The sequence below is a fragment of the Acipenser ruthenus genome, chromosome 2, assembly GCF_902713425.1.
Source record: "Acipenser ruthenus chromosome 2, fAciRut3.2 maternal haplotype, whole genome shotgun sequence".
Lineage (NCBI taxonomy): Eukaryota > Metazoa > Chordata > Actinopteri > Acipenseriformes > Acipenseridae > Acipenser > Acipenser ruthenus.
This window is the reverse complement of record NC_081190.1, coordinates 31,050,413-31,077,588: the sequence shown is the minus strand read 5'-3', so window position 1 is coordinate 31,077,588 and position 27,176 is coordinate 31,050,413. Positions and strand designations below refer to the sequence as shown.

At 36.5% G+C, this 27,176-nt stretch overlaps 1 protein-coding gene across 2 annotated transcripts; it reads left to right on the top strand.

Annotated features, from left to right (window-relative positions):
• Positions 1 to 1,345: 1,345 nt before the first annotated feature.
• LOC117408567 (trimeric intracellular cation channel type B-like) lies at positions 1,346 to 26,938 on the top strand. Of its 2 annotated transcripts, XM_058993869.1 has the most exons (7): positions 1,614 to 1,749; positions 8,545 to 8,571; positions 17,055 to 17,211; positions 20,884 to 21,068; positions 24,478 to 24,565; positions 25,826 to 25,943; positions 26,311 to 26,938. In XM_058993869.1, exons 3-7 carry the CDS (start codon positions 17,105 to 17,107, stop codon positions 26,557 to 26,559), a joined length of 747 nt encoding a protein of 248 aa, XP_058849852.1. In that variant the 5' UTR covers positions 1,614 to 1,749; positions 8,545 to 8,571; positions 17,055 to 17,104; the 3' UTR covers positions 26,560 to 26,938. The 2 variants fall into 2 exon arrangements, with proteins under 2 accessions (XP_058849844.1, XP_058849852.1); XM_058993861.1 differs by lacking the exon at positions 8,545 to 8,571 and having other exon boundaries at positions 1,346 to 1,749.
• Positions 26,939 to 27,176: the final 238 nt, after the last annotated feature.

The following is a 27,176-nucleotide window of genomic DNA, read 5'->3' as shown; positions in this document are numbered from 1 at the left end:
TAGTGGGGTAGATATTATGGAAAATGTTAAAGCTAGTTTCTCTAACTTTATTACTAATATAATATTTAAATTAGAATGTCCAAGTTGTGAAGAATACCATGCCAAAATTAAATTCAAAATATATCACCTTGGATAATAAAAGTATTTCTTATGTAAACATTGACAAATCGAGTCAAACAATTGTAGTGACTCTTAAATAGAGTCTGAATTTGTGAAGGAATATCATTCAAAACATAACAGAATTATTGGTATGGAAATGGAAAATCATACATATGCAGAAACACTTTATATGTCAAAACAATTCCAGAGTCATCAAACGAATCTGAGATACACAAAATATAATTTTCTTTCCAAGACACATGCTGTGGCAGTTTGAGTGCCTCCTACAGAGCCACCACCATCACGTCTTACAGCACCGGGTTTTCATTGGTGGTCACGACACATCTAAGTACTAATCAGGCCCAGCCTTGCTTAGCTTCTCAGAGTTGACAAGATCAGACTCCAAGGTGGTAGGATAAGTTATTATTTGGTCCCAAATAACAAAAATGTTGGCTATGTTGTAAGTTGCTCCTCTTTGTATGCAGTAGGGGTAATTTCCAGACATTTTAATAAAAAATGATTCAATTACTTTTTAATACAAAAAACACTCTTTCAAGTTATGGAATGAAAATTAAACAACCTAAGGGCCCTTCAATTAAATACAAATGTACATGTTTGAAATTATAAAATGCTTGTATGAGATACACAAAAGAACCATCACATTAAAATCATTTGACAATGTACCTAACCATTTTTCCTGCTTTAGTTTGAAATAACTGTCATTAGACTGCCACCCAGTGGTTATGGATATCACTACAGGATCCCCCAAGGATTTTTGAAATGCAATTCTTGATGGCAACTTTAGGTCTGAAGTTAATTTTGTACAACACCTATGCTTAATTTTGTTACAGGTTATTCTTTAACCTTTGTATTTGTAACATTGTAGACATACCTCAGGGTTAAGCAAATTTGTGTCCCAAAAACAAAAGTCTTGGTTAATGTAAAAAAATAAACTGAAGACACTTGCATCCAACTTTGGACTTGTTTCTGAATTTTGGAAAAAAAAAAAAAAAAACGTACCTTTTAGCTATGAAAGTTTTTTTTTTGGAAAATATGAACTCATGATTTGTATAACATTTTTAATTTGTGCTAATCGAATATAAAATAAAAATAGTAATGTGCTCTGTTTATTGCTTGAATTTATATTTTCCTAAAAGGCTTTTATCGAATTCAAACTGCAGTGAATTAATTGGGTATGGTGGAGAGCACCAGGTCAAACTTACTTTACGCTGTCTGTTGCCCCGAGCAACTGGGTCATGTGGTTAGTGCACGCTTTACTGCGCGCTCCCGTTCATGTTTACGGAAGCTGCAAGTGAACATACGCGTACGGAAGCAAAAGTGTACGGATTGTCGAAAGTGGAAAGAGAGAAGTGTTGGCTGTCGGTCAGCGCAGCTGTCGCAAGTTTGTCACTCCACTCAGCTGAATCCCGGGCAGATCCAGGATAACCAGGCTTGCGCCACAGCTGGTGTGAAGTGCTGCCTTGAAATTGAATATCATATTAAGAGGGAAAGAAGAGCTAGTGAGGATGGAGCAGCTCTTGGGAATGAATTTTGATGAGGTCTCCCTGCAGTTCTCCAAGATCTCAATGTATCCCCTGTTCGATGCAGCTCATTACATCGTCTCTGTTATGGCACTCAGAGAACAACCAGGTAAGGATAGAAAGAGATAGATGTTTCCAAATATCACCTGTGTAGTATTATGTAACTTTTTCTTTTTCTTTTTTTATCCTGCATGACTACAAAGCTCGACATTCTTTTGTTGACTGTATCTGTTGTGCTTCATATCCTTCTTGTAGTTCACAAAATAACCAAACATTAAACTGGAGATTAGAGTAATAACATATTATGAAAGCTGGAAATAAGAACGAAAGGTTATCAAGACTGCTATTTTGGTTACGTGAATCATGCTAACATTACAGGTTTGCTTTAAAATGTTTTGTAACACTACTGTCCGGTGCAAAAGTACAGGTACTAAAGTTAAACCTAATTCCTGAACCAACAGTTTTGTGACCCTGGAACATATTGTGCAAACTTTATTTAAACACCGGTAGAATTGTCTTCTTTTTTGTTTTTGTTTTAATGTTGTTAAAGTACGTTTTGATGTAGTACATCAGTTATCGTTTACTGTACAGTAGCAAATAAATAAATAAATAAATAAAAAGGCACAGCTGAGTCTAGATGTGTTGATTCACAGACTTTTAACAGAGATGCCAAGCAATCATTACACGAGTTAAATCAAACAAATTCAAGAGGTCTTCCCTACTTTACAATGTGCATGCGAGAAAAAAAAACAAACAACAAAAATAAAAACGCGGGCTGTGAGGGAAAATCAAATAAATTGTAACGTGGAATAGATGGGCTTTGCATCAGAAAAGTCGGAAATCGCGTGTGATGGGTAAGTGTAATAATTTGTTTATATATATATATATATATATATATATATATATATATATATATATATATATATATACACACACAGTGCCGTGAAAAAATATTTTCCCCCTGTCTGATTTTCTGCATGTTTGCATATTTTTGACACTGAATGTTATCAGATCTTCAACCAAAACCTAATATTAGATAAAAGGGACCCTGAGTGAACAAGTAACACCCACATTTGATACATATTTCATTTATTTATTAAAGAAAGTTATGCAACACCCAATGCCCCCCCGTGTGAAAAAGTAATTGCCCCCTTAGACTCAATAACTGGTTATGCCTTTAGCAGCAATAACTGCAACCAAACACTTCCTGTAGTTATTTATTAGTCTGTCACAGCGCCGTGGAGGAATTTTGGCCCACGCCTCCATGCAGAACTGCTTCAACTCAGTGACATTTGTGTGTTTTCGAGCATGAACTGCTTGTTTCAGGTCCTGCCACAACATCTCAATGGGGTTTAGGTCTGGACTTTGACTAGGCCATTCCAAAACTTTAAATTTCTTGTTCTTCAACCATTCTGGTGTAGACTTGTTTGTGTATTTCGGATCATTGTCTTGCTGCATGACCCAGCTGCGCTTCAGCTTCAGCTCACGGACGGATGGCCTGACATTCTCCTGTAGAATTCTCTGATAGAGTAGAATTGATGGTTCCTTCAATGCTGGCAAGGCGTCCAGGTCCTGATGCAGCAAAGCATCCCGAAACCATGACACTACCACCGTTAGTATGAGGTTCTTACTGTGGAATGCAGTGTTTGGTTTTCGCCCATGTGAGGCAGAAACTGGGTTTGTTAGTGTTTCACTAAAATTGCTTGACATACATAAGTATTGATATAAAAAATATTAAGAGATTATCCTGTGTTAAAGAATTGTGAATGCTGTCGTAGTTTTGATATTTACTGTACAGATTTTTTTATTCCAGAAGGCTACAGGTACTGTCAGCGTTCCACTATCTTTTTCATTATAGGCTAAATGTACACTATGCTTTAAGATTGCATCTGATTTGTTGAAAAATAGTAATACAAAAAAAAAAGTTTTTAAACTGGAAGGCCAAATTAGAGCTGTAAATATATAATTTGATATGTAAACTGGAAATTATAACTATAAATCTCATCTGTTTATCTGCTGGTCTGGAGCTAATCCTGTTACAGAACACAGAAAATGAGGACGTGAGCCCAGATCCTGCACGGGATCCTATTATTGCAGTCTGGGCTGCCACAGGTGACTGTGCTGCAATAGGGAATTTCTACTATTGGCTTTTTATTTGTTGATTTAATTTGTGGAGGAGTAAGTCAGTGATCAAAAGAACAACCTTCTAGACTGGTATCGGCATTAACTTAATTGTTGGGTGTGCACTATTTGTAGACATTCAAGGAGTTTCCACCAGGTCTCTCTCTCTTCTGAGGTTGACTCAGATTTCATGCAAAGCCACATTTCCCTTTGAAAAACCATGCAAACCAAAGGGGAAAGGTCTTGGAGATATTTAAGTTGAGTATTTGTATAAATATGTAAATGTATTAAAATTAGCTGTATGACAGGCAAAATCAAATGCATCATTCTGTTGAAAGTAATGTAACTACACTTGAGAGCTATTGATGATATGGCAAGTATTAGGGTAAACCTGTAGAGAACACAGTTGTTAAAAAAAAAACAAAAAAAAAAACACTATTTTTGTGTGGTGTTGGAGCTCCTGTATTGTATTGTAGCCCCACGTTCTTGTCATAACTCAGGAGGATTGTGGTAAGAGCAGTGCAGAATGTACTGTATGCACTTGGATGCATTTGCTCTAGCATCCACAGTTCACAGTGTACTGTGACACTTGTCAACATGAAATAACTTGCAGTAGGTTAGTTTAGAAGAACAAGTGTATCATGTATTGTGCAGCATAGAAAGTAACTTGTCTGTTAGGGAGAATTATAGGCAGGCAGTGGACTGCAACAATTATTCTCATACCCTCCACTGAGTTTATTTGTATCCACTGTCATCCAGGAGGCATTGTTCATCTGTTGACTGTTTTCTTCTGAGTGACAGGTGTACCTTCGCTAGGAAGGCTTGACCTTTCCAGTTTAGTCTTATTGTTGTGCTGCCCACTGATAGCAGGTTATTTTAGACACAGAGAATAGCTTTCCTTGTTTGGTTCCCTTGTCATCAGTTTTCAGCCCCTTTCCCCATTGTCATCTGTCACACATTTCTGATATCAGGTTTTAAGTATGGCTTCTGGTCATGGTCATTTAAATGTCAAAGATTATTTCAGCACCATAGTTGTAAATGTGGAATGTACCCTTTGTGTTTTGACATAATGTCTATCTATAATTGAGATAGAGTTGATTGTGCAGTATACGGTAACTAAATTACCGAAGGCTCAGATCTATGACTCAAAGATCTTAGTGTTCATGGAAGCTAGGATGAAAAATTGTTAGAAATGAACTAACCCTGAATATAGTACATCTTGACTTGAACGATGTAAGATAAGGGGTCATCACTAACTTTTAACAGGAGATGTTTATAATCATAGTTTTATTTTTGTTTGTTTGTTGAGAAATGGTAATCAGTGTTTTAATGAACACTGGATAAGTGGTAGACCCGCACTGAAGCAAACATTCCTGTTCTTTAGAATGTATCCAGGACCAATTTACAGATTTTCTGTAGTGCATGCATTTTCAACAATCATAATGTTTAAAAACTAACAGAAATGCAATAATAACGGTATATCTACAGGATATTAAAGTTTCAAAGTTCAGCACCATATGTGTCAAAGGAAAAAAAAAAAAAAAAAGGTTTTCTGGACCACGGAGGCTGGTTGTTCTGCATACAATATGGAGCAACTTCTCACACTGGAGTGGAAAATAACACATGTGGAAGTTAAATGGGTTTCTTCAGCCAACTTTTTTTTTTAATTGCTTTCCTCATTTTTCCACCCACACACGTCACTAATCATTTTTACATTAAACACTATAATACAGGGGTAGTCAATTATTTTATGTTAAGGTCCAAAATTCAGCAAGGACAAGGTCCAGAGCAACATTTTCACCTTGACTGCTATCCCAATATCCACAAACAAACCCATAGCTGCACAAATATAGTTATTACACATGTTGTTGGTTCTTCACTAGGTTAAAAGTAGTTCTTCTTTAGCATAACTACTTTCTCTTTTCCAATAGTCTGCCTTCCTTGCCGTCTTGTTTCTTCCCTACCAAAACCACAGAACTGTATGTAGGCCTAATTATTCTTCAACGGTTCTGTGTTAAGACTCTGCGGTAGATGTACTAAGATTGGCCAGTCGCAGCGCAAGCGTACCGCTATTTGCATTTTTGTGGGGCCCCCACCTTCAACCCCAAAATAAAAGATGTGCTTCTATCAAAAAGCTTTTCATAATCACACAGTAGCCAAATCACTCATTCTTGCTGAAGAAGATGTCTATGTTGCATTCACAGCGGCAATGGTTCGGGGATAGTGTTTTTCATACTGCCTTTCAAAGGTTTGCAAATTGTGATTGTTAAGAACTTTTGAAAGCATGTTTTAAACAAATTGATGCAACTGTAAGTGTCACAATTGCCGGCAGCTTTAGTGTATTTCATTTTAATATTTGTGAACCCTGATTTGTACTATCTTCACCTGCTTTTTGCGAATCTGTGCAGGAACACCCATAGTTACATATTCATCTAAGGTTGAACTGCAAAGAAAACTGTTGCCGCAAAGCATTCCCTAAAAAGTCGCTAATAGCATTGCGCTTGTTTAGAACATTTCACCCAAGACTTCCTGCTCGTTTGCGACTATTGTGACAGGCACAACACTTTAGTACATCTACCCCTCTGTGTTTCACTGTTGCAAAAACAAAGCAAATTGTTGCAAACCAAACTGAAGCACAAGAAAAAAAAAACATCTTACAAATAATAAAAATAGTTATTTTACATTCAGTACAAGTATAATAGGTTAGCACTCACAGTAAAGAGAAGTGGCAGGTCCTCAAAGGCCTTGTCATTGGTGAGCTTAGTTAGTAAGAGCAATATGGAGGCAGAGATTTACGTCAATCAACCTCAGTCAACGCTGCTATTAATAATGTTAATCTTGGGGAACGAATACATGCACACATAATGTGATCTGCAGATACTTCAGACTGGAAGCATTTTAATTGCATGTGTTTTAAGACTGGCTTAGATGGCAACATTTTACAATTTTGATCACCGTTACATCGGCACATTCATTGCTAAACTTGCACATAGCACGGTTTGGTGGATTATGGAATGATGTAATGTCAGTGTTAGGGTTGAAGTCTATCATGGCCAGAGTTCGGTCCGTTGTGCTTCCAGTTGTTAATTTGTATAGACTAAATCAGTCACTGTAGCTAGACACTGTTTAAAGTACCAGAGGGTGTCAGGTTGTCTTAATGTATTGTAAAGTACTGTTAACTGGATACCCAATGCTTTTTTAAATCAAATAGTTCCTTGTTGAAAGAAAAACCTGTACCATAGGGGATACTATAGAAAATTCCCTGTCCTATGTTATTTAAATGATTACCTTTTACTCCCTATAATTATAGCGTACAAGGTTGTTCATTGCAGGTAACTGTAATGTGTTTTGAATTAATGTTATACTGTATTGTAACAGATTGTTGCCTTGAATACAGTATGTTACATTATTAGTTTTACAGTAACAACATACAGCACAGTTTTTCTCATTTTTGACAACTTACCTTACACCAACAGAGTAGGTCTATACTGTATGCCTAATTTAACAAAAGTTATCACACATTTTCAGTATAGGGTTCACTACAATTTGTAAACCTGTGGTGTGTTGAGGTTTCTTACTGCATTTAATTAGATCTGTTATCAGACTGACTGGTATCTTTGGCCCTCTCATGAAGTTAATAAAAGATAAATTGCAAGCAAAATAAAAAATGGGTTATTTAGATGCCCTGAAGGAGTTCAGCATTTGTAATTAAAATGTGATTGATTTTAATCACAGCTCTAAAATTGGGGTTTACAAAGGATAATCCTGCACAAGCACCAGAACTCCATTCAGATGAAGCAGAGTGTAACTAAATAATGAGTCATTGTTGTGAACAAATGACTCAATGTTGTGATTGCCCCGGTTAGAATTGCTTGGCTGTATCCATAAGTGATAATGTTCTATAAATGTAGGTATGGAGACATTGGACCTGAGGGGGAATGATCAAATCCATACTACATGAATCTTCTTTTAATGCTCATTTTTCTCATGCAATTTACACAATTTATACCTGAAACCGTAGATTTATGTCATCCTATATTCTGTGGATACATTCTGTAGGTAGAGATCAGCATGTGTGCGAGTCCAAGTATTTCTGGAAGAGTTTTGGAAATTGCATCTCTACATTACATACCTGTTTGTCAAGGTTTTGATTCCTGAGGACATGTGATGTTAAATAGACCCTATTATTATTATTTATTTCTTAGCAGACGCCCTTATCCAGGGCGACTTACAATCGTAAGCAAATACATTTCAAGTGTTACAATACAAGTAATACAATAAGAGCAAGAAATACAAAATACTAGACAGTATTCATTCACTGTATCCACAGTATTCATTTTATCTGCCATTCTTGTTACCACTGTTGGTGTTGAAGAATCTGAACATTTCAAAAGGTTAATGAAGAGTCATTCCTAGTATTTGTAACGGTGTGCAGCTGTACCATGTCAAGTGAAAAGTGCTAGAGAGGGACTACAGTCCAAAGCTCACCCTACAGGACTCCTGAAGCTTTTAACACTTTCTATCTATTAAACAAACTCTAATCTGTTGCAGACAGAAAAACACTGTTGAACAAAAAACTACTTTAAATGTTACAAATTATGATCATGGTTTTACATCTAGATTTTTCTTTTTTAAAGGTGTGCATAAAGTTTACATAGCTTTGATTACTACACATCTAGATAAAACCAAGGTTTGCAATCTCCTACTCAAGTGTAATAATAGAAAGCAATGCTATTACTAAATAATTATAACCATTAATACCCTGCTTTTGATGATATTACAGGTTAATTCCATCAAGTACAGTGAACAGGTATGTTACTAAAATGTTTTTCTTACTTGCCAGTGCCTGAATCCCAGTGCTAATATTTTAAAAACAATGCTTGTGCATGAGAAGTACAGTAGTGTTTGTCTTTTGTGAAAGTGTGAATAAAAAGCAAAGTTCCCCAGTGAAAGTACTGTACACTAACTTGATAAATAAATAACAAAATAAAACCGGTGTGCAGTGTTTGCAAATGACCGTCCTTTTACTTATAACCCATGTTTCCATAAGACGTGCATGAGTTTGCAAACTAATTATTAGTTATTAAAATACATAATACCCAGTAGTCCCCAGTGTTCTTCTTGTGTAGCCAGATGACTACACCCTCAGCAAAGTGCCCTGTGCACTATGATAGTGTTCAGTGGCCTAAGACAATGGTGGACACTAAGAAAGCCTTTCATGCATTCTAAGACTTGGGGTAACAGGTAACAGAAGGACACAGGTTTGCAGTAAGCTGTGTTTTTTTGGTTAAGTTAGTTCCTATTGACAAACAGGAAATGTCAGCATGAAAACCACCACATCCCATGCAAGGGTGTTGCTATTTCAATGTGGTCTGAGCTCAGTAGATTATTTGCATTTTACCAGACAGTGGTCTCTCCTGCCTCCTGGACATGGGTAAACAAATACTCCTGCCGTCTAGAATACAGAATTCAAAATACAGAATCCTTGTATTTATCTGTTGACATGTACACATTATTCCTGTATGTATGCCATAGAGACCAGTCTGTACTGTAACATAGCTTTCTGGCTTTGAAGTTTGACCCAGGATGTAGAAAATGTCACTGAAAGGATACATTGCTTCTGTCACTTGCTGTCTTCTGAAACTGAATAGTGTAAGGATGTCTGCTTGGTTCTACTGTGAAATCTACTAAGTCACATGTCCCTTAACCAGATAATCTCGATTAGCTCCTTAAAGATTTAACTGTTGCTCACTATCGTATCTCCAGAAATAACAAAATGTGCAATAGGCTCATTTGGCGGTAATGCCCAATGTAACACATCATAATACTCCCTGTTTACAGTGTGTGACCAGAGTGAAAGGATGCTTAGTTGACTAACACTAGTGCCTGTAACAAATTCCCCTTCATGTAAAAGAGTGATATTTATATTCTTGTTTCATTAGTGGTAGTGAAACAATGGTATGCTTTTAAAAAAAAAAAATTAAAGGACCATACGAAAACATTATACAGAATTAAAAAAAAATAAAAAAAAGCAGCAGCAACACGTAATGGAGACATTTTGAAGAACCTGCTTTTGTCATCTTTGCTTTACATGTTTTGCAGCTCTGTACAGTATCTAGCTGAAGATCTTACTGTAAACAAAGGGCCTGGGTTTAACCTCATTGGATTGGTTTTAAAGTTAACCCCGCCTCAGCACAAGCCTGAGAACATGTACTCTGTAGCTACTTGGCTGCCTGGCCACAATGTTGGGACACTGTTTGCTCCTCAGTTCTGTTCTACAGTAGACAGACACTGACAGCATTATAAACTTGTTAAACCTGTTTAGTTTATGTGCTTGAGCAAGTGCTGCAATACAGAGCATGCGCTGTGGTATAGAGTGGAGTTGTTATCTTCAGTATTAATTATTAAACCGCAAGCTTTAGCTGGCAGTATTTCTAACCTGACATGACTTTTAATTCTAATGTACAAAAACCTTTGTTGTGCTATCAATGGTCTTACTGGTATACAGTTAGACCATTATACTTCTCTAATATATGGATACTTACTATAATTGAATCTCATCCCATATAAAGTTAGTACATATTGACCGACAGGAAATTCTGTGTATGTCTTTTTAAACTGCATTCGTTTCTATTAAAAGAATTCCAAGCATTGAAATTCCCACGCTAGAAGCCAGAGAATTATTCACCAGAGACCAAGAAAACAAAAACCCAACTAAGAAAACTTTGATATAAATTTGTGAAAGCATATCTACAACAGCTAGGAGAGACTAGAGGTTTGCATGACATTGGCATTGGGGAGTTCTATGTTCATTTAGCCAACCTTGTATTGTGTAAAAAAAAAAAAAAGAAAAAAAAAGAAAAGACAGGACTGAATATGAGTCAGGAACTGTGAGAGGTATCCTTGGGAGTGTAGAGCGCTATTTCATTTCAAGAGCACCACCTACAGGAAAAAAGCATGAACTGCCGCCTTCAGGAAAATACTTGCAAAGCCTGTTTGGATCGCATTGTATTTTTTAACAAATATTTCCCCACCCCCACCATTGCAGAAACGTTCAAAAGGCAAGTGCTAAAATAGATACTGACTCTGAAAGCGATTCATTTGTGATGTTTTACTGCGTTCTAAAATTAAAAACCTATTAATTTTAACAAAAGTTGTGTAATCTAGATATCATCAAAAAATAACAAACAGGGCTGAAGTGAATTACTTTACGGTATAGTTGCATCTCAGGGTTTTGGTGAACCCCTCAAGCTTCCCTCTTGAGCAATCGGAAGCAAGGTTAACGCCCTTGACACACGTCAAACACATGCCTCAAAACACATCACGGCTGAAAACAAGTGAATCATTTTATGTAGTCCCAGTAGTCGTGTCTTGCAGGTGGTGCATTTAGCAGCACCGAGACATTTTCTTTCCGATTATGCAAGTTGCATAAAAATAGGTTTATTAATAAGCAAAAATAAACCAGGTCATGCATGCAGTCTATATATCCAGCATTTAAATGAAAAATGTGCACTTTTTGCTGGCTTTTAAAAATGACACAAAAAAGGTTTGTTTGTTTGCTTTTATGATAATGTTTTGTTCACTAAATTGTTCTGTGGCACAAATCTGTGACAAGACGAATGTCTTTACATACGCATAAAGTGAACACATGCAGAGATTCACCAAACAAACAAAAATATTATCAAGGTCCTATTATTGTATACGTTGTAAAACAAAGCCAGCAACACGTTTGTATTCTATGTGACACATCCCAACATTACCAAGCTCATAGTTTTGAGCTAGTCTTGCATCTTGCCATGGCACACAACCTTGTTCTGTGTATAATTATTCATAAGTAAATTAAGTCAGAGACGGCTCAAACACTCGCCCATGATCTTATGCGTCACAGTCTTCAATAGCGTTTATGATAAAGTAGAAAAATATATTTGCAGAACAGCATCAGTAGTAATACAAGGTAAGTGGTGACTTGCGCATAATAACACGGATAATAATAATAATAATAATAATAATAATAATAATAATAATAATAAAGACAGTGATTATGTGTGCTTAACAACAACAACTTATTAATAATAATAATAATAATAATAATAATAATAATAATAATAATAATAATAATAATAAAAATAATAATAATAATAATAATAATGTTGCACTTTAAAATACTTAAAGAAGTTGATAAAAAGGATCAACGAAGGAATTTGTAAAGAAACAATTGAGATTGCAGTAAGTTATATATAAATGTATAAGAAAAAAATAATTTTGTTGAAAATGCCAGTTCAATTATGCTACTATTGTCCAGCTGGGCTTCAAATCAGACTACTACTGGTACCACGAGAAAAAAAAAATAATACCACGAGTACAACTGTACAGTTACTACCAATATATGATCACAATAAACCTGTTGGATATATAGGAATGTTCAATAACTCTGATCTATAGATTTTACAAGTCCAACCTTTATTTTACTATGGAGTTGCTGGAGGTCAGGGTGGTAAACTTTTATCAAAACAAGACCTGTTTTGTAATGGGACAGCCCATCTCTAGTATGTCCAATAGGAATGCACGGGCGGGGTCATGTATTTATTTCCAGTCTTTTGGATCGTTTCCAAGTCACGTCTGGTGTTGATTGACATTTGGCGACTTCAGTCGCTCGCGTCCAGTGTGGGTGCAGCTTCAGAGTCACTGGAAGGCAAGGCAGACGGGCCCGCTTCGTCCTGCCGCGGAGACTTCAGCCGTCGGCCAGGGTATTGTGCACAATATTCATTAAGTGTTTTTTTTTTTTTTCCTTGCGCCCCATTTTCAAATCAAACCTAGTAACTGTCACCGTAGACCTAAAGCAAAAGCTTATGTACACCTTAACCCGCTGATTTCAAAGTAGGCGCTTTGAATGACAGGCGCTGTAGCTGGCAAATGAGAGCATTCTAGCACTGCTTCAGGGTGAAATAGTAAGAGTAATAACAGACCACTGAGATGACTGACAGCGACCCCCAGCCATTCAGAGTGGAACGGAGACAGAACAGACAGCAAGTATAAAAACTACACAAACTAGAGATTTCTAAATTTATTATTTTTGGTAAGAAAATAAAAAATAGCAAGTATTTTTTAAACTCATATTTTTTGTGAATTTGACGTTTAACAAGCTTAACTGATTAATATTGAAAAGTAGCAAGCCTAGTTGTAGTCAGTATTTTACAATCCTCAGTCACTTTCAAGCAACATTTTTTTTTTTTTAATCTTCCTAGTCATCAGTGATCTAAAGAACAAAATATTGTGACTTTGTTCATTTAAGTGTCTCTCCTTTTATACTTCAGTAAAGATCTTGATTACTGTTTTCTTATGCTTGCAAAAACTTTGAAGCAGAATGAAAGCATTCGGACAGTTCAAGGCTGCCAGAGAATAGTCGCTGTCTAGACTTTTATATTGTAACAGTAAAGAATGTACAGTAGAAGTACACTGAATATCCTGGCTGACACAGGTAGGTGGCGTTGAAAGGCAGAAGAAGTGCTTGCACTCTGTGATAGTGCAGGGTATATACTGCCCACTGCAATCCAAAAGCAACAAGGCCAACTTTTGAAAACTGGAGTTTCAGGCTGCTGTCAGCTGGTAGTTCAATCAGCTACTTTTCTAAGGCTAGGGCAATGTTTGAAGCAACAGGATCCACTGAGAATGGATCCAAAATGCAAAGGTTGCCTTCCTAGGGATCTTCTGAGAATGGTTCTGACAGTTGACTTAAATGCTGACATACAACTTTGGAGATGTCAATGTAGGAATGTTCTTCCAAAAACTCACGTAGGAGCGGAAGCATTTCCATTTCTTCTTGAATCCCACCATGAACACACTACTGTATTTGCCTTGAATGGAAATATTTAGTTTGCTAACAGTATCAGATATGCCAGACATGTAGGCAAGCTTTGTTAAAAACACAGTCAGTAAAATGCAATGCCATGGTGGATTTTTCCTCTCTTCAAATAAGTTATTCAGCACCTTCCCTCTGGAAAGCCAAAACTTCAAAAAAACTTTTCAGTTTATTTCTCCACACCACAGTGTTTTCCCATCATGTAGCGCCTACAGAGCATACTCCTACACCATTTTTGTGTGAGATCTTAAGTAACATTGTTTTCATAATAAGAAATAAATATCTTTGCTCAATCTGTGTACTACACTTTGTAGGCTTGGAAAAATAACAACCTGTGATTGGTTAAACAGCATCACATGACTGTGTATATATAGTGTATAGTACGGCTTGCATACTAATGAGCCACTTCACACTGAATAAATCACTACACACCACTACATTCTAAATTCTATGACAAACTGCCATTTTATTTGTTATTAGTTACAAAACCACAGCCAAGAATCTGTGGCATTTTACCTATTTCCTTTAATATATTTGGGGATGAAACTCTACATAACTGGCACAACACCAACTTTCTGAGTGAAGACAGCAGTCCATCTGAACAGTAGACACAACAGTAGATGAGGAACAGCTAAATTAAATAGAAGAAAACAAAGACTGAAAAAAACTCACACACTAAAAAAAAACTACAGTATGGGATGGTTAATGTACTTAAAGAAAAAAATATGGACATTCATTTTATGGAAATAAGTCCAAAAAATCTCATACATATTTTAACAGTAGAAGTTTTAACATCTCTGCTGACAGCGAGTTTAAAACCAGCAATAATGTATTCCTTCCCAAAAGCTCATCTTCAGTGTCATTTGAAATGGGGACACTGAGTTGTTTTTGCAGCTGCTTCACACAGTAGTTCATGGCAAATGTCCACAGCATTTGGCAAAATAAGCTCTTCTCCAATATGCTGTTCCAGTTTTGAAGGCTTCAGTGCTTCATTGGACACCTCACTGCATTCCACACCCCGCGGCCTTGGCTCTGAATCACCAGCTGTAAAGCCAAACGTAATGTAATTGGGATCGGATTTTCTTGCAACTCGCTTTAGCACTTTTGCTGCCATTTGTGAACTTGCCACACCATCACGATCTATCATGTTATATTGTTCTACCCCATTTTCTTGTGCCAAACAATTCGAACAGTTCTCTGACCTTTTTTCTGTTCCCCTTATTAACTTCTTTCCTGTGTTTCCTTAAGGATTCAATTCTATATAATGATTCAAGTCTTTTTTCACACACTACCCGCTGAAGCCTCACAGTACCACCACTCGCAGAAGCTTGAGTCAGTGAAATCACTCCAGTGATGGGTGGTTCCCCAAAAAAATGAGGAGGCAGAAAAAAGGCAGAGGGCTTGTGGGGGGGTTCCCTTAAGCTCCCAGCAGCAGTAGAATCTGATTGACAACATTCTTCTTCTTCATTTGGCAGACACCTTTATCCAAGGCGACTTACAGAAACACACTGCCGATAAACTTGAATTAAAAACACATTGAGATTTGAAAGAAATATAATACATTTACTTGACAGTTCATTATTATTATTATTGACAGACACGTTCGCTTTCACTCTTTCAACCAGCTTTTAGGGCAGCATCTCATTGACAGCGGCCCCGCCTACGGCCCACTGGTTGAGAAACTGCTCTAGAACATTGTGTTAAGGTATGATCCTGTACTCTTGCGGCTGAAGAACTAAATACTGGGCAGGCAGATGCTAACGTGTCCTGTTTTCTTCATCAGGTGAATCAAAAGATCCATCTGTATGACATTTCTAAAATGCATTTATACCATCATATGGCATGGTACAGTATTAGGTGCAAGTGTTATGTACTGAGCAAGTTTTTTGTACAGTGAACTGGGATGGATAATTGTTCTTCGTTTTAGCAGTTGCCATTACAGAACTCTTATTTTGGAGGTAAAATTAAGAACAATTACTTTTATAAGGGTTTTTTTTCCCCCAAACACAGCAATCCCAACAATACTCATTCTCCTAGACGTATTAATAGCCATTGGAGGGAGACAGTGTTTTGAGGTAACTTTGTTATATTGTGCATGTTTTGTTTCCCCACTACAGTGAAGGCTATCCCACCCTGTCTGCCTGCATTGGTAGTAAATAGATAACATTTAGGATGCCACTACATTTGTGGAACATCTTGCTAAACACCCCACCCAGTTGGTCATTACTAGACACTTGTAACTGTTTGGGGTGGTCACTGCTCTTATGAGACTTCTTGCTTATTAAATCATTTACATATTGAAGAGTGCATGATTATCAACTGATGAATTTATTAGGGACTCAAACATACAGTATATTGCTTTACATCCACCTAACTAGAAAAGATTCAGTTGATTAGTTTCACTGCATCAGCAGCCAGAGATCATGCACAGGCATAGTTGTTAATCATTATTCATCGGGAACTTGTGTGTGTGTCACTATGTCACTCTGCCTGTCCTCTTTTATTTAAATTCAATTTATCTTCCCTTAAAAGCAGGCTGACACATTCTTGTGGAGGTGATTGCCAGCTCATACCATGTATACTCAATTTTATTTCACATGCCTTACTGTTGCAACAGAAAAATGATCTCTTGGTTGAGAAGGTTACAGCTTGGAATTTTGCAGAACAGCAAGTCCCTGCATTGTGTGTCGCTGCATTATGTCAGCAACTATTTTTAGGTGTCACCACACACAAATTCCACTGTCCTAATGAAACGATAAAAGGACAGGACAGATGAATACCCGTAGAAAGACAAGGGGTGTTGAATTGCCTATTTAGACCATCTTAGACCTTTCTTCTACATATTTATGCAAATTATTTTTATGATCAAGCTGTCTCATTGTGCAGTATTCTTCAAGTTCTCTTCCCCATTGTACTTCACTCTGACCTATGTTCACTAAATATCTTGGTATTGCTGAATAGAGCATCGTCACATCTTTTACATTCAACATGGTACTGTTTTTGGCAGTGGTACTGCACTGTATCTTATATATGGTTGCATTAGATTTTGAGAGTCTGAGTGGTTGATACTGTTTTTAATGCTGTATTGTATAGAAACACTACTGTCCATAATTTAAGTAAATACATTAAATGTACAGGAATATTTGAAGACATTTTAATGCAATAAAAATTAATTATTTTGGGTGATAAAGAATGAATAGAAACCCTTATATTTTTCTTGTTTTACGCTAGGCCTTATCTATTATGTTTATTCATGGCTTACCAGAGTATGCAATTGTATAAACGACCGTACACAGCTGTCTACCTTGGTTCCAGAAAGGATGACTTCTTACAACGACCTATAGTACATCATTCTTTTCTTAAAGGTACAGTTTGCAATTGAGATGCATTTCCTTTTCTGTATTAAAAGGCTGCTTTGCTTTCTGTGATTGCAGGAGCAGTAGACGTGGCACGACGCAGCCCCTTTGCATGCTGGATCAGTGCTATGATTTACTGCTTCGGTGGAGCAGTGCTGTCGGGTCTCTTTTTGGCAGAGCCAGCACTCCTACCCTTGTCAAACACCAGTAATATAGTATTGGCTTCAATAATCTGGTAAGTCATCATTTTATCTTAAGCTGCACTGTACCAGTTGGTTAAAACGCACGTATATTCAGAACAAATTTTAAACCAAAGAAGTGAGAGACTAGTGCAGCTTTTACACATAGAGATTAATAAAGCATTGTTTGAAAACCAACTGATAATGTATCATAAACCAGCTTGCAACTTCATATTTTCTGTGTTATGGTAAGTCCTCGGGCAAAATTAACCGCTCCTTTCACTTTGATGGCTGCCAGATTGGGCTAAAGTGACTGTGGTTTCCTGGTGATTAAAGATCCAACACTTCACGATACTGGCATTAATCTTGGTACACAGCTGTATTACTGGGGGGAGGGGGGGAGGCTCTTGGCAAGTTGCTGTACTCTACACAACACTGTCCTCCAGAGGAAGCAAAAGAAAAAGCACATATTTCTCCAACATAGATTGATGATTGCTCAATACCACCACAGTTTATGACTGTTGTACAGTTTAAATATGAACTGTGTTCAGGTCCCTTAGCAATTCAGTATATATTTTTAAATGATTCTTAAGACAGATTTCTGTGCTTTAGGGTTATGATATAACAGAATAATGTAAAACATTTATAAAAAAAAAAACATACCGATGTTTGTGTATTTCCTAAACCAATGTACACACACACTAGGCTTTTCATTATCTTGTTTGCAAAAAATGTATACAATTGTTTATTGGATTGTTCCGAATTGCAATCCGCAAGGACTATACAGTTTATATGGTGAGAAGATTTGTGGAACTGTAAATCCATGAAAGGCTCTATTTTGAATGAGGACAACACAATTAATGGATTCTGTTCTCGGACACCTACAGTGCACGTAACCCTGTCATATTTAAAGAATTATAAATAAAGAAAAGGCAGGTGGGTATAAAACAAGTTCTGTGTTTTGGTATAATTTCCTGTGCCAAACAAAGCCTGTATAATGTGACTAATCAGTATGTGTGGCTTGGTTATATTCACTAGATAGCACTGTTATTCTAATGGACCTAATAAAGGTTTAACAGGTGGCATTAAGTCACTCCTATGTCCACATCCTACACACACCATTGGGATTCTCTACGTGGGCTAGGATCAACGGGTCTGCCACAACTTTAAAACATAATCTAGACTCTCTTAATTGAATGTCATTAAAAAAGACTTTTAGTCAAAACGTTTTGTCAAATAATCTTACTACTGTAGATTCCTTTAGTATTTCTGCATTTTAAAATACAGTATTGTCTACTATTGTCTGGTACATCACACTACCTGCCTAGTTCCCTTATAGATAAGGCCCTGTGAAAATCATGGATACGGGTAAAGTATCGTATTTTGCGGAATATGCATGGAACTATTTTAGAAATTGTGTACAGATTATTATAATTTTAAACAGCAAATAGAGAGATAAATCCACTGACAATCATCAAAATGAACGTCAAAGTTATTCAAGCACTTCGCAATAGTTTGTGAAACGGTGTTGTAATTAACAGCCTGTAGGTAAAGTGGATCTGCAAGGACAGCTTTCAGTTTTTAGTGGACTTTTGGAACATGGAAGCCACCGTTTTGTGTTTCTTTGCAACTAAAGCAGTCACGGTATTGCTCTGGATTTCCGCCTTTCTTATTCGGTGAATACTTGAATCTAAATGCCTGTCAAAAATGATTTTCAGTAGTGATCTACAGTAATGTTGCAAGACATACAGAAAAGCTTACCTCCATCTCTGTGTAAAATTCCTGCTGGATACTGCTTTACGTGATCTGCTGCAGACACATTTTTAGAGAAATCCATTTTCTTGTTTACAGTGTGTAGTATTTTAATTTCCCGCCTAGATTGCATATAGTCACATGACAATCACTGCACATACATGACAAATAGTACATGCAGGCACACAGCAGAGCTGTACAGTTTAGTTAATGTGATTTATTTAATTTTTTTTGATGAAATACAAATAATTATGAAATTATTTATTTTTATTTCTTAAGAATATTGTGGTAATTTCACGATTTACACGCAGTCTGAAATCGCGATTTACACAGGATCTTACTTTATTATTTATTTATTTAGCAGACACCTTTATCCAAGGCGACTTACAGAGACTAGGGTGTGTGAACTATGCATCAGCTGCAGAGTCACTTACAACAACGTCTCATCCTCAAGACGGAGCACAAGGAGCTTAAGTGACTTGCTCAGGGTCACACAATGAGTCAGTGGCTGAGGTGGGATTTGAACCGGGGACCTCCTGGTTACAAGCCCTTTTCTTTAACCACTGGACCACACAGCCTCCTACTTATAGACAATGTTATTGAATATCAAAGGGGAAGACTATGGCTAGGTGGTGATGAATATAATAATACAACTGTACAATGAGCATTATTGCCAGGAACATGCATGGTACTTGTGTCCCATTATTCAAGAAACAATCCAGGCCAAGAGAAGGTAGCATAAGGAACACTGGATAACTGTGACACATGCCTTGTATAATGGACTGCTGAAATGGTGCCTAGAGATAAATTAGATTATAAATGAGTATTTGTTTTGGAGCGAGACTCTTGTTAAATTACATGTATTGCCATCATGGGTCCCCTGTTAACAATGAAATGGTTTTGAAGACAATAGATATGCTTTTGACTTGCAATCAACATGTGCCATACATAGTCACAATTTTTCAGCAAGAGGGTTGTGCTTAAAATTGGGGAGAATAATAGGCCTATGTACTGGAATTCATAATTCCTTTGTTTACTTTCTTATGATTTTACTTTACCAAATAGCTGATAAATGATTACTTTTATATATTAAATTGCATTTCTGCTGTTTAACTGCGTGACAAAGCTGTCCTCAAAATATGGTTTCTTTTGGCTTGTGGTGTTAAGTAGTTTTAAACGGCTGTGTGCTGTCTGAGTTACAGGGGCAAATCGTATTGTTAGTTCAGTGCCTATTCAGCTGTTACCAACAATTCAGTCTGCCCTTATTTGCCACAATATAAATAACTTCACTTTTATATAAAAATGCAAAATGTGATTTGCATTTTTAGGAATGTCTTCAGACCTTGAAACGAGCAGGCGAACTGTATACCTTACTACGTGTTACTGTGCTTGTGGTGATTTGTTCAGGCTATGGCACCATCTGCTGGAAGTACTGTAAATGTGGTATTTGTGTATCCCATGGTGTTCACTGCTAAAGGGTGCCTAATATTTTGAATACAGTCTAATAGGAGAAGGCATTTTCTCTGATGGAATTAAGATGTTTTTCACTTTTGTTTTCCACAAGTTAAATTATGCTGCATTGTATGGTAGTTTTGTATTGCGGACTAATAACCATTTGGGCTAAGTTTCACAAAGAGAACCCAGGAGGTTTCACCCTATACAGCGCATCCTATTTTTGTGGTCAATAGCAGTGTGCTGAGTTACAGTACAGTATTTCCAAAGTGATTATGTGGGAGCCTATGTTGAAAGAGCTATGTGAAAGCTGGGATTTAAAATGTGATGGTAATAAATATTATGACAACCGAGAGATTATTCATTCTTTATTTTAAAACTTCATCTAATCAAGTTTTAAATATTGTAAGATCTGTATGACAGTCAGTATTTTTTAAGCATCTCTGTGAGGCTAAGTGTGAAGTACATGTTATTCCCCTAAATGAACTTTCTTTCTAATGCACACGTGCTTGCTTTTCTCCCAGGTACCTTGTGTTCTACTTCCCTATGGACCTAGTCTACAAGTTCACTGCATTCCTGCCTCTTCGGCTGGTCCTGGCCAGTATGAAGGAGGTAACCAGAACCTGGAAAGTGGTAGGAGGAGTAGCTCATGCCAGAGCACGCTATGAAGAAGGCTGGCTTGTGATGATCGCTGTTGGCTGGGCTAAAGGTAAAAATGTGGAAAACGATGTTTCAGTTTTCTGTTTGCACTCACCCACACCAAATTCCAGTTCCCCTATCAGCATGGCTAGAGGTTAAACAGTTAATTCTGTTTCGTCATACAAAAGGATATAATACACCACCAAATGTTGCGGCTCACTCTAAATGTGATTTAAACATGCAGCTAAATCCATATAATGTTGTTGCACCAAAACTGAGCCGAGTTTAATTCCCTGAAAGATGTTGGCTGAAGGAGGCTAAAGGAGTTAATGGACCATCGTTTTATCATGGTGTTTTAACATGGGGAATCCAGATAAGGGGTTCTTCCGAGTGCACACTAAAGGTGGTCCTTAGTACATGTTTGACTGTATATTACTGTGGACAGGATGGTCGAGTGGTGATGTCACAGACCAGGAAGTAACCACACACAGCAAGGTACCATGGGGCGAGTCACAAATGCGCTTGTTTTTCTTTTATTATAAATAAGATATTTAAACAAAATCAAAGCACTACACAGAACAAAACAGCACAGTGGCCAAAATAAATAGACAGTAAATCACACAGAACAGTACCGTGCTGGTCAAAATCCAGCACGAATAGCAATTTTCAGTTCTTACTTTTGAAGTTCCTCTTCTGAACAACCCCAACCCCGACTGAGAGGTTCCTGCCTCTTTTATGCAGCTGTGCCTGAGCTTGATTGCTTGTCAATCATTCAGTCGTGCTCAGGCACATTCTACACGTGAATTGATTAGGCAGGAGAAGCAATTAACCCTTCCCTTCTGACCTAAAACAGTGCAAATAAAATATTATTATTATATTATTTAAATAATAATACAATCAACACGGGTGGGGTGTACCCTGTCACAATTGCATACGTTGTTAAAGTGGAGAAATGTAAAAAAAAAACCAAAAAAAAAAAACAATACAAAATAAATGGTATCATGACAAACAGTAGAACTTTGTAAAAATAAATAAATAAATAAAACACTGTCTGTTATGACCCAGACTCTCTAACTTGTCTAGTTATATGCTCTTTTCTTTGTTGGACAGTAATAATTGAAGCCATGACTGGAAGTACATTTTATCTTGACTTAAATCATAGGCATAGAACTGGAGAAGTATTAAACCCCCTACATTTCTTGGTCAATGCAATCATCATGGGCCACCCACCAAGTTAAAACCAGATTTTCTAAGCTGAAGACCAATCATTTGTACAAAAAAACCCCACATACATAATATCTATTTATGGAAGAAAATGCTACATTACTTTGTGCATAAGTTCTGAAAAGCATATCATCTGGATGCAAGGATCGGTGAGTTTTGATTTTTAAACATATTTCACAGATTGAAAAAAACTCTGAGCCAAATGAAAACTATCATTCTCTGTTGTGCATATCATGCTTCCATTTACCAATAATTATGATCAAATGCAGAAACAGGTGTTGTTTTCTTAGTTTTCTTTATTGTAGTGCCATGTGTTCTGCAGAAGAAAGTTTGTCCTTGTTTCAATAGTATTCCTTTAGAAAACATCTTATTGATGTAATCTCTGTCACACACACACACACACACACACACACACATACATACATACATACTGTACATATAAGTTAAAGCACACATTTCACTAGTTAAACAGGAGAAGTACGCAAGGTAGTAATAATCTGTTATAAAAAAGAAAACAGATAGATAAATTAATGCACCTCAAGACTGTATTTTGTCTATTATTTGTACTGATAAAACAAGGAAGCCATTACTTGGATCACGGTAATGTTTCGGTGAGCTATTTCTTAGTAATAATTATCTACCTGTTATGTGTTCATTTTTAGTGTGGGTGAAACTAGGGTTAACATTATAACAAAACCAGAGCTGACATTCTCCATGACAGATTAAATTAGCATTTTATAGACACTGAATAAACTTAATATCCTGTTAGGTCATTGCCTGTTATCTTAAAGAATCACAATGTTTTTACAGTTGAATTTTACTTTTGGTCTATAATATATATATATATATATATATATATATATATATATATATACACACACAATATCTAGAAATTTCTCGAAAACAAAGAATTTTAGGAAAAATCTTTCGTAGCAAAAGTTTTGCTTTTGTAGATGAGGAAAAAAAGTTACAAGAAATGGATGTCTGCAGTTATTTATCAGCATTTTTTTGCAAAACTCCAAAAATGCTAATTCAAAAGTACTCATACCCTTTGATGCTATGATAGTATTGTCTACAAGGTGCTTGAAATTTCAATATGATAATGCAGAACCTAACTCTAGAAAAGTCTAGAAAATGCTGGATTGTAGGTGAACATTCTTAGAGAGTATAAAAGGGTTAGGCATAGGATGATTGCTGTCATTACCAATAAGCCAATATGGGGAAAAAGTAAAGAGCTATCTGAAGACCTTAGGTAGAAAATGATTTATTGTCATAAAGCTGAGGATGCATATATTTCATATAGAGAAAATCCGGGACCAAAACTGTCTGTCGAATTAAGTGAAGGTGTCAAGTTATCCACCAGTCAAGTTAACCAAGGTTGACTATATTTTGTTTGAGTAATGTACCAATGTGGTGATTTGATCATTGTGGTTTACATGTGCAAATATTATTACTCCATGACTATTGGCCAAGGCAGAGCAAAGATAGCGCAGATCCCCTTGAACACTGTACAGACTGCAAGCGCAGTTCCATTTCTGCTTACATACTTCACAAAGGACCAGCTATACTTTTTACATCTCCATTCAACAGCTATACGCTTTGAAAAGACCTTTGAGGAAAAAGTCTAAGAGTTGCTTTGAATCTGTGCTAATAGTATGGCCTCAGTTCAGCTGCCTTTACTTTCTGAGACTTGTATCTGGAGCCTGGAGAATTGAACTGGCCCAGTGTCAACAGAAAAGGCTTTGAGATTCCGTACACTTGTGTGGATCTCGTAATTTGCATTCTTTTATAGCTGTCATATTTGAGGAATTTAGACTGAATTAACCACTTCTTTATTTTCCATATAACTTTACATCCCCAAGTTAAGTAGGCAAGCATTTTGGGCATTTTGTCCAACCTATGAATTGACCCAAAATAGGTTTCAGGCCATGAAATGGCTCTACAAACGACACACTTTCCATGACTTTGCCTTAGATATAGTAAGTCACTTGTGTTGCAGTAGTTTCAGGTTGGAAGGAAGGTTTTTATTTAAATTTTAAGTATTGGAAAGCTGTGTAGTTACAGATATTATGTTTGTGTCTTGTTGGTGAATGCTACAAGGATATTTTGCTTTTGATTATTCCTGGACCGTGGAGTTCTACGGGCTGTGAGACCGTGCTGATTATTCGTTCATTGCCTCACTGTTACAGCCCTGTTGTTTTATGTTCTGATTAACTGACACAACGTGACTGTGTTTCCTTTTTCTTTCTGTACAGGTGCAGGGGGTGGGCTGATGTCTAACTTTGAGCAACTGGTTAGAGGAGTCTGGAAGCCTGAAACCAATGAGCTTTTGAAGATGTCTTAGTGAGTAATTTTTAATAGATTTTAATGGATTTCGGTAGAACTGGGTGGTGTTTTGAGGGGTATTTTCAATTGAATTTGATATTTACTGTAGGTTCCAGTTCATATAAATAAGGCGATCGTACTATAGTTGAGGAATTTGCCATGTTTATGATTATTTCATTTGAATTAAAAAAACAATATTAAATTTCTTATGGAGGTGCAAGGGAGGTAGATCGTTTGCTGCCCCCTTTTTTTTTTTACCTCTCTCCCCACAATGCTATAATATCACCTATGGCATTTACATGACAGCCAGAAAGTTATCAGGTCCCTAAATCTGTTTTATTAGGGTAATAGGAGGGAAAGGTAACATTTGTTACATTTACTAAAATGAAAATAATAATACAAATGGTTTTAAAAAGACCAAATTTCCATTGGGCATGCATATATATATTAAGCAGAATGAGGCAACAAACAAGTGAGTACAGACGCAACAAACCTGGTTGTAATGGGTCAGGTCTCGGTTTTACAACAGCTGTTTAAGATTACACATAGCTACTGGTACTCGTGCTGGAAACACTGGTACTTGAGATGAAAAGGTTGAAAACCACTGATTCTTCTAGTGCAATGATCGTGTTTCCATGTACGGGACCTGCTACCAACCATACAGGTTTTAAAAAAATAATCCAGGTCTAAACAACAAAAAAAAACAACTTGGCAACACCTATGTATTTATATGTGTGTGTGTGAGATATATATATATATATATATATATATAATCTCATATCATTTCCAGCAGCCCGTCACTTCGACAGTGATGATCACACTGCTGAAGACATCACAGTCTGTGTGATCAATCGGTGCTATGGAACAAATGTTGCTCGAAAAAGGAACGAGAGTTTGTCTTCAAACTGGGAACTTTGGAACCTCTGGGAATGAACATTCTATTCTAAAAATCATGACACCATCCACAGATTTTTGTATAATTACAATTCTTGAATAACAACAAGTTTACTGCACTGTTTTTACTTTTCTTTTTCAACAGCTGAAGAAGGTTTTTTTTCCCGAACGTCCTGAAAATTTAAAGATTTTTTTATTTATCTTTTTATTATATCGTTTAAACCTTTTGTGTACGTTTTTTAAAAACCTTTTCTATATATATATATGTGTGTGTGTGTGTGTGTGTGTGTGTGTGTGTGTGTGTGTGTTGAGTGCCCAATTGAAGAACCTGTCTGTACTGTGTGTGAATTTTAGATGTGGTAAACCCTGCTCTTTACTTTGCAGTCCTGTCAAGGTAACTCTGGTAGGATCTGTGCTCTTCACCCTGCAACAGAGTCAATACCTCCCATTGGCCAAACATCAGCTTATGTTTATGTACACCATGTTCCTCGTTATCAACAAGGTAAAACATGTTGCACACTTTGTGTTTTGGAATCTGCGTCTATCAAAGGCTTAAACTTGGTATGTGTATGACATCTCAGTTATCTTAATAATAACACTCTGGTGTACCAGATGTATTTAGACATGTTTCTGTAAACAGAAAATGCAAGTGATTCTAAATGAGAAGAAGGATTTCATTTTTGTCCATCACTTGTGGCCTTTCCCCTTTTTTTTAACAATTTATTGTTAAAGACTTCTATGATACATACTTTACCAGTTTATTTTAGTATTATTATAGTTATGGATGGACATTTATTTAACAACAAATCACAATAATTTGCACACTACTTGAAAGACTGCTTCCTAACTGTTGTTCTTTTTCTTTTCAGATACGGATGATGATCACTCGCTCCACTACCTCTGTGTTTGCACCGTTCGAGGCTGTATTGTACAGTCTGCTTTTCCAGTGGCAGACTGGAGTCCAAGGACCTTCTGGTGCTCCCAAGAAGGGTATCAAGGGACGTAGAGAGAACCCCAATGATTCAACCGATACAAATGGAAATATTTCAGAATCTGTTGAAGAAAAGGGAAATGGTACAGCAGTTTCCAGAAATGGATATAGAAAGAAAACAGATTAAAGACTGGCCAAATTGTGCAACACTTTTCATAGACGTTTTTCACTTAATGCATTTGAATGACTTTGAACTGACAATTAAAAATATACAAATTTATAGTTACATACTACTGATATTCTATTTTCATATTTCTGGTGCATGTACGTTTTGATTATGACAACTGTAATGTGTGACAGTTGCAAGGGGCTTACTGGGTAGTGTTTAAATAACTAAACAAAACTTCCTTGTTTTGTTTGTTAGTTATATTATGAAATTTATAGATTTCTTATATATTGAATGTGATTTTACCAAAAAATAAGATTTTTATTGTTATTACTGCAAGATTAATATAATGTTATTTATACATAATTTGCTCTAATCGCATTTTTTTTTTTTTTTTTTTTTTTTAAAAGATGCAACTATTTTATGAGAGCTTGAGATACTGTGCGATAATAAAACTTGATTCTTCAGCTGTGTTGGTGCGGTTCAGTCATTTCACAATTCTAGGGAATGGCAATTCATATGTCATGAGAATAGATGTAAACAACCCACTCAATCCCTTTGGAGGGTCATGAATTATTTGTGGAAACAATAACAACGTTGATGTATCCTCTGTACACATTATGGGTCATAAAACAGAA